The sequence below is a fragment of the Rutilus rutilus genome (assembly GCF_951802725.1).
Source record: "Rutilus rutilus genome assembly, chromosome: 15".
Lineage (NCBI taxonomy): Eukaryota > Metazoa > Chordata > Actinopteri > Cypriniformes > Leuciscidae > Rutilus > Rutilus rutilus.
In genome coordinates, this window is record NC_140220.1 from 33,802,025 (window position 1) to 33,811,186 (window position 9,162).

Sequence of the window (9,162 nt, forward strand, 5' to 3'; positions counted from 1 at the left end):
TAAACACTGCACTTAATGTCTACTTTTTAGAACTTTATGTGTGTATGTAACTATATAACAGATGTGGGATCTAAAATTGAGTGTACAATATTGGGAAACAGGTGTGTTTTGTATTGTTTGTAATTGCTGTACAAATTACAGGCCTACATTCAACCTTTTGCTTGCGAGTCTAGCATTGTCTCATCCTGTGGGTATTAATTGTTTGTTATTCTGACGGATTGTGCCTAAATTACTTTTGATGGAATGCAAATGTTGTCGAGAGTCAATTTTATGTGCAACAATGCTGTATAAGGTAAAGAGGAGGGCACAGCCGCGTGGCTCACGCAACCTTGGAGTTCACTCCACGTCAGAGCAGGAACTAGGATAAAGAGGATAAATTGGATTGAAAGTTGTCACCGCAATCATGTTTCTTTCTATTGTATCCTCTCTATCAAAAAAATGAAGATAAAAAATGCAATTTGGGCAAAGCCCTTGATTTGTGAAAGAGTGCTTGAAACCCCGAGCCGTGCGAGGCACATCAAATTCACTCAAGGTCCAGGGTATTGTATCGACAGTGGTTCAATATGCACTTACGTGCAGACATGAACCTCTCTCTGTCTCCGTTCAGTACCCCGTTTAGGGAGCAATGGACTTTTTTTCGGTGTCTTTAGAAACCCAAAGCCCCTACAGCGAAAGGAGACCTGAATTAGACCGTCGATGAAGAACCAGGCAATCAATATTCAATATTTATTCTAATATCTTAGAACAACTTTCACAAAAATCATCACTGTACAACGAGAAATGTATTTACAGACTACAAAAAAACAAAATCCAAGTGCTGATCGTGTCTCTTTTCCATGGTTAGTAGCTAGTCAAACGAGGGTTTTAAATGCTGACCCCTGACATGGGCCAAGTATGAGCAGAAACCGCTTTCGATAAAAAAATCAATCAATAAAATTACATTTGCAGAGTGGCCACACAGAAAACTCGCAATGCCGACAGAAATACATCCAGAGGATTTGAAATGCCCTGCCTGTGAACCCTAATCTTACATAAAGGTCCCAAGCCGTGGGTGCTGTGGCCTCCCAGTCACCTCAATAGGTAATTATGTGATTCATCAGGTCAGTAATGCTCAGTCCTGCTGCCTTCCCGCTAAGTTTAATTCCAACCTTAAAGCATGCGTTTCAAGTAAACCCGATTAGCTGGTTCAAGTGTTTATGATTCAAGTTGGAGCTTCTGCTGGAAGGCAGGACAGGAATGAACTTGCTCTTCAGTTCTGACTCATGGGCCTTTGGTTTTCAGCACTATGTCAAAGGGACAGCGACTTACTTCCCTGCAACATACCTCATGGTTTCTTTCTTTTTTTGTATTTTTGGTTTCCTTCAAAGTTCTCGTGGACGTACCAATAATAGTGGCGCTGAAATCAAAACAGCATTGGTCATGATGGTAGCTGGTCGATTGGACACAATAAAACGTCCCGTTTTGAAATGAATGATTGTACATAACAGACACTCCGTTCAAATATGACTACAAACTAAGATCATTTTGTATTTAAATCTTGATAGAACAAGAACAGATTAAGCTTGTTAAGTTACTTCCATAAACAACCTTAAATAGATTAAATCAATTAGAAAATTACTGGTTAAACGTTCGTTTTTCTTTCTAAGCAGTGAGCTCAACTTTTAGAGATGCAGTCTGTTTGTTCGTTTTAAACTTTCCCTGCGTAACAACAACATCTTGACATTGGTAGAGCTTTATTCTCCAAACAAGTGCGTGAAGAATCACATTAGGGGGATCTGGTGTCATCCACAGCGTCCATGTGAATGCCAAGGTCAAAGATACATTTCTGTTTCTTTTCTGTCTCTCAGTAGCTCATATATCACTGGATTTGTACATGTCTGAAAGCAGTCGCGTGATGGGCACGTTTCCGATGGTCTTTTTGAAGAACACCTCTTCGATGGTGGATGGACCGACTGAGCGTAGAGCAGGCAAGAGCAACAGCAGCTTCCCGAAGCGGCACGGCTGAGTGGGGTACCTGAAACGTAACCATTCGGTTGAAATCCTTGAAATAGGAATAGAGTTGAATGTAAAAATAGAAATCAGAAGAGTTCTAAATTCACCACTGTTCATTGCATGCGCTTTATCAGATTCCCCCATGTTTCAGGAAGTATTCGCTGTACCTGGTGTGGATGTAGCTGTTTAGAGTCAGCTGGGCTTCGTCCTGAAGGGCTGCAATGGCACTAGCGTTACGAAAGCTCCTCAGTTCCGAACCACTGTGTGTTGGAACTGTACAAGAAAGAAAAGAGAGACGGCATGTTTGTTTAGCTCACTTTACGCTGTCCTAGTCATGTGGACATGTCAATAAGTTAGGTCAATAATAATCATTAATAAAATTAAGTTCACAGGTCTATGTATAGAACTGATCAAATTTATTTAAATTTAAAATTATTATTATTTAATTAATAGCTTTTCATTAAACACACAAACCCCGCAGTTCAATCACAAACCCCAGCCTTGGAAACGATGACATGATTTAATATTTAATGCACTTCATGTTGTTGTTAACAAAGAATGGAATATTTGTATTTTTATATCAGTGTGGTACAAGATTATCCTATTCAAATCAATGTGATAAAGTCCAAAGTAATCTAAAAGTAATCAAAAAGTAGTCAAATTACCTTAAATGTGTTGTGATCGATTACATTAGTTGCTAACTATAATTTTTGTCATGTAATTTGGAATCAGTAACTGACAACAATTTAGTAACAATAAAATGATTTATTTATTTATTTATTTATTTTTATTATTATTATTATTTATATAATAGCCTATATATATTTATTTTTTTAAACGAACTCTACCTGCTTTGAAGGTGACGATGCACTTGAGGCACGCAAACTCCGTGGCGTCCAGTCTGAGCTGTCTGAAGCGCGTCACGACCTCCTGCAGCGCCTGGATCTCGGAGATGATTTTGTTTAGCCTCTGGGAATCTGTGTTCTCGGTATTCATTCCTAATGCGCGAGAAAACGTGATAAAATCTTACACTTGGATAATCAAAGTATGGATATGACTTTGTAAGCAAAAAATAGAAATGGCAATTGTAAAAGTATTTCAAACTTGTCAAACCAACCAAGCACAACTTCCAGGCAACATGTTGTATGGCCTACCTGAAACAGCTAGGAGAGTGCTGGAGTCCACTGGGATGGCCCACTGCGCGATGCCCAGCACGAACAGCTCCCTCCATGCGTCTTCTAAAAGGATCAACTGCGGGAAAAAAAAGGTAAGAGTGTTCACTAATGATTATACATAAAACACCTAGCATTTGGTTTGGTTACATGAAAATGATACATTAAATGATTAAAGCACTTGTTTACCTGGTCAGGAAGAGGGAGTGTGGAGAAGGCCGGAACACTCTTGGCCCATTTAATGCTCATGAAGAGCAGGCGCGCGGCCGATTCGCACACAGACTCTGTCGCCACTTCATACAGGTACATGGGAGTGCCGCTGACTTCGTGAGGATACTGAAAAGTTATTACATGAGCATAGAAAATAAGCGGGGTTGTAGGCATTCATTTATAAGGTCAACTATGTTTTAATTAAATTGATAGTTCGTTGATTAAACTGCGTTTACCTTCGGTGTGGGTTGGGCGAGTCCTACAATGGCCTGTCGTTCCGGTGTGCTCGTGACCGTGTTTAACTCCAGGTTGTGAGGCTCCAGCTGCGTGACTGTCGTGAAAAACGGCGGCCCCGGGATAGACGTGGATGGAAAATGGGTCGACGAACCGTTCACCTCTTTATGGCCTCGGAAATACAGCGCCACCTGCTTTCTAATGGTTGACGTCCTCGGTCCTCTCTCGTGCTGCACTGCTGTATTCATAGAAGTGGCATGATGATAAATAAGCATTCTTATAGGATAAAAAGTAGAAATAGTTTTAAAAGCTACAGCTAGTTTGGAAATATGTGGCAAGTAATAGCCTATGTAGGCTATTCTTGTTGGATTTTTTGAAAATCGATTATTTCTACAATAAATATTGACTTAATGTAGGCTATATATGCTAACAATCAAGTTAAAGGTACACAATTATTTTACTTGCACAATGAAGACACTAAAGTTGTAATCGTTGTGCTGACTTTTTTTCTACAAATTTGCATGAATATAAATATATTGTATTAGTGTTACTCCACCTTTGGAAAAATTGAGATTTTTGATTCCGATTTTTTTTTTAAAGACTGGGATAGCCTACATGAGGGTCTAAAGGAGTCTGTTTTTTTTTTTTTTTTTCTGGTCACATGACAAAACTGATTATTAGCATGTTGGCTAGAATACACTTTCATAATAATAATAATAATAAAAATAATAATATTATTTATATATATATATATATATATATATATATATATATATATATATATATATGCCTATATAATAATAATATATAATAATAAACAATAATATATGATAATATTTCATAATAAAATTTTAAATCAGTGGTGTTTTTTTCAGTCATCCTTTTAATTAGATTTTATAGATCCGGAAAACAAAGTCACTGACACTTATAACTAGCTTATACAAGTGTATCAGTCAACTAGTTGGCAAGTAAAGACAAAAGCAATCAGCTTTTTTACCGTATGAATTTATGCAACTGTCTAAGGGGATTACAGGCAACATAAAACTATTTTCTGTTGTTAACTCTTGAAAATATATATTTTTAAAAAACGAATGTGTTCACAAGCACTTACCATCTTTATTCATATTAACTTCTAGACACTTTTTCAAGCGACAGGCGCGACACTGATTTCTGTGCGTCTTGTCTACTGGACAGCCGCCCTGAGGGAAAAGAGGACGAGAGAATAAGGAAATACAGTAGGTTTCGTTTAGCAACGGCACACAAACAGCCTCTTCTGCTTTCTGCTCCAGTGATCTCCACTCCACAGGTATGTGGGAATGGTAGAGTAATGACGGCTATTGACTCGCTCCCCCGCCGCACGACCAATAGTCTCAATCCCGCCTACCGCTCTCCAAATCCACCCAGTCCTGCCGGTGCGTTAGATTGGATTACACCTGTTACACTAGACGGGGCAAAGGGCCCTCAAAGGCGCGGGAGGGGGCTCACTTCTGGGATAATCTTTCAATTATGAAAATCACTGGAGGTGTAATCTAGTCCTTAGACGCGCTTGCTTAGATCAAATTAGCTGACGCTGTTATGGTTCAAACACTTCGCTGTAATTGATTAGTAGACCTAGCTATAGCTCACCTGTGTGCCAGATTTGCAGACATACGTTCTGTTTCTCCTTATGCTCCTCTTGAAAAATCCCGAGCAGCCATCACACGCATAAACCCCGTAGTGCTTTCCAGAACTTCGGTCTCCACACACTTTACATGGAATGTCCAGAATCCGACCTATACCAGAGATAGAAAATATAGCAGTTAGCCATTTAATGAAAAAACGACAAAAATGCAGCAACCCAATAGCAGATTTTATGTCTATTTAAGAATATTGACATTTAATAGGCTTATGTTTAATAGTTATTCATTTTAACTCAAAGATTGGTATTAAGTTTACGATTTCAAGTTAGGCCGAGATCATATTTTCAGAAAGTTGGCTATAGCCTGCTTTTATTAGGCTATCTATCACTTTGTTATATTTAGCCTAGATAAACAAGTGTCACATAAAAAATAAAAAAAAAAACCCATCAGTTTTGTTTAAAACTATAGTTAATAGTTATAGTTCTGTGATAAGGGCCCAAAAGAGAAATTATGCGCGAGACGAACCTCAACATTGCGCCTGGCCTACAGAAATTTCCCTGAAAGTCATTGCATAATTTCGCACAATTCCCAAATCTTTGGCCTAAAAACTAAAACAAACAATCGTGCTAAAAATCGCGTTAAAGGACACACTTTTAATGAGTCGGTCCATAGGAATGTGCAAACCCTGGGCGCATTGGTGGGAAGCGTCATATCGCAGGTCGCATAAAACAATGTTCAGTAGACGCGCACAATGGCGACATTAGGGAGAGTGTTAACTTAATGATTTCCCCATTGAGCCTCGTCTGACTGGCCTGGTCTCGACAAGCTGCCAACCCCGCTTCATAATGAAGCTCGACAACTGCTTTCTTCGCGCCGTCTAAAGGCTCGCGGATTAAGGAGTGACACGGGAGAGGAGAATAATACGCACCAGCGCGTTTCAGAGACTCAAATGAAGTGTATGCAAATGAACTTGGAGTAAATGAAAATTGTGATTTTTCTTGTGTGCAGAATTTTTTTTTTCTTCTGTATTTAAGTCTGTCAATAGAGGTATATTTGCATGTATATGGGGGAGTCGTTTAGAGAAACGGCTATGTAATTACACTGACATATGTCCACCTGCTCATTGATTTTCCAGTGACCCGTCAAAAAGGGTAGCATGGGAATTCGGATATAGACCAGTAACGAAGGAGAAGGAAAACGACTTCATGCACTCTGACTTTTTAAAACAAGAAAAGAAAAAAAAAAAAAGGAAAAAACGATGCTGCATTTTAATGGAAAAACAGATTTCTGTTCTGTACATGCCAGATGTTCCTCGTACAGGACCTTTCAGAAATTATAATGGCGTTTTGTTACAGGCTTGGTGATCACTTTTGACGGAAAAGATTCGCTGTGTGTAGGGCTATATAAAAAAATCAGAACAGTGGGAAATTCTCGTATTGACAACAATGTAGATTCATTTAATATTTGCTTGCATCTTGCATGCCTGAAAAAGAGTGATGGAGGCAACTTGTTGCTTTTGAGTCGTTTTGAAACTTGAAAATTGCTCCATGGTGCACCAATAATTATTTCTTTATTTATTTTTCAGATGAAGCGCTCGAAGAACGCCTGCTTTTTAATTTGCATTTAGAGTTTCTGTATGATTATTATCATTTATTTATTTTGTTTCCAGTGCGATTTTCTTTTTATGTGGTATGATAATTAAACCCATCAAAGCAGACAGCTCTTATTTCGAGGAAGTCATAAAGGCCTATACTGTTCCCCCATCCAGATTAGATGCAATCATCGCATAATTTGACAACACTCAATGGTACGTTCGTATTTAAGAAACTCATGAATTGAAGGCGGATTTGTTTTTAGAGAATGAAACGCGTCTTTAACTTTCCTCTGTGGGGGTCCCGGTCTGTTGCATTGTGAGCTGTAATTGTTTAAAGACATATGGCATATTTCATTACTGTAATCAGCATCAACCCTGAGACCTGCTGCATTGGATTAAGTGCAGTTGTGAGAAACTCTGCACTTAATGGGCCTTCGACCACCCAAACAGTGCAAGTGCCGCGATTTTACCCCTGTAAAGCAAAATATCTTTTTATATAATACTCTTGTGTATTATAAATATCTTCTGAAAATGATTTGAAATGCGTGTAAAGCGTCGTCAGAAAGTTTTTTGGGGGGCTATGCATTCAAAATAATGAACCTCAAGTTTAGGCCTCAACGAAATTATTTCATGTGTCCATTGGTCCTAAAGTAAATTTACTAATTTAGATTAAAATACTAAGCTAGATTTAAAAATTGTGTTTTTAACACAGGTCTGTTATTTTAAAATCATCATTAATTACTAGTGAGCATTAGGGAAAAAATGTGATTGGGTTACCTTATTTTTTTTGCCTTTCACTTAAATAATTTTCTTGGGTCATTTAGAAGATACTTAACACGTCAAAACATTTAACACCTTTTAATTTAAGTCTAATCTTTAAAGTCAAATAGAGGCGCACACATTTTTTTTTTTTTATCACCACAAGCGTATTTCTCAAATCACACTGAATTTTTCATATTTCAAAAAATGTTTCCAGTCAGACCATTTTGAAAACCCACATTGCAAATGTAAAAGAATAAATTGTCAGGAAATCTGCATTCTTGTTTCCTTGAAATTAATTGACGAGTCAAAAGAGCACGCTAATAAGGATAACTCAGATCTGCTTTGATGACATGTTATGCACAGTTTACGCAGACCTTATAGGACCAAACTATATTTTAAAAATGTATCGTACGGGCTGTTACAATATTAGCAGCCTATTCACAACTTATTTGCTAAGCGTAGCCTAATGGGGAATCAAGGCTGTCAAGCAGTGTAACAGCATCAATAAACGCAAACTTATCTAACCTTTTCCGGGCTTATTTATTTTCTTACACGTATATATCTAATATGTAAAAATACTGTTATGTAGATTTTTTAGGCATTCGTGCTTTCGGTGTTGGCAACAATTTGACAGCATGTAAACACATCGATTTGCGTTTGACAGCTCTGTGGAGTTAAGGTGATTTTTGTCACCTTAAGCCATAAACATTTTAAACTCACTTATTTCGTAAACAAAAGAGATTGCGTTTCTGATTCGCTATTACTAACAACAAAGAAAAACAATCTACTCACTGGATTTGACATTTAAAATATCCAGACAACCACTTGTTGAACCAGCAGGCTTGCTCATATTGAAGACCTCTGCTCCAAGAAAACTGCGTAGAAAAGTTCCACTTCTCAGGCCCAGGGGAGTTCTCAGCACTTTTGACTTGGATTCAGAAATGACAAGCATAAATTAAACATCCGATTTGCGGTGGACAACTGGTCCTCTGCTTTCTGTTGCAGTTTTCTTTGAGTGTGTCCAAGTCGCTCCTCTTGTGTCTCAGCGAATAGAATCCAGATTTGGTGTGTGACTGTTGATTGATGCGATGGATGCTGCCGCACAGACGATATGCCCGAGCCGGTCCCCTGGTCTCTCTCAGCGACACGGAAAGTTGGTGAAACGCATAAGCCAGCACTGTTACTTACTGCTCAACACCAGCTTAAAAAGTAGGCTACTGCATGCGCTGGAAAACGCGTCTCAGCCTAGAGTCTTGGTGAGTGACTTTGTGATGTGTACCGTCAGATTAAAGGTTTGCTAATATGTATGAGATGTATTAGAGTAGGAGGGCGGGAGAGAGGGAGGGTGGGAGGAGAGCCCAACTTCCTTTGACCACTTAGCTTTTCCCTGCCTTCTGCTTCAACTCCTGCTCTCGCATGACGTCACGGGGACGAATGAAGTGATATTCCACACACAGTGAGTGAGACACTGCGAGAGGCTAATGGTGCGCTCTGTAGGAATTGATTAGGATCAGCGAGGCTGTTTAAATGACCGAATCAAACGTTTGCCACTGATTGGGAACACATTTCCATCCTCTGG

At 38.7% G+C, this 9,162-nt stretch overlaps 1 protein-coding gene across 1 annotated transcript; it reads right to left on the minus strand.

The window, feature by feature from the left end:
• Positions 1-1,353: 1,353 nt before the first annotated feature.
• On the minus strand, positions 1,354-8,860 carry nr2e1 (nuclear receptor subfamily 2, group E, member 1). Its single transcript, XM_084432588.1, has 9 exons — positions 8,376-8,860; positions 5,235-5,380; positions 4,720-4,807; positions 3,611-3,846; positions 3,354-3,500; positions 3,147-3,243; positions 2,841-2,990; positions 2,160-2,265; positions 1,354-2,014 (listed from the first exon to the last, which is right to left on the minus strand). The coding sequence occupies exons 1-9, from the start codon at positions 8,533-8,535 to the stop codon at positions 1,852-1,854; spliced, it is 1,293 nt and encodes a 430-aa protein (XP_084288714.1). The 5' UTR covers positions 8,536-8,860; the 3' UTR covers positions 1,354-1,851.
• Between the last annotated feature and the right edge of the window lie 302 nt (positions 8,861-9,162).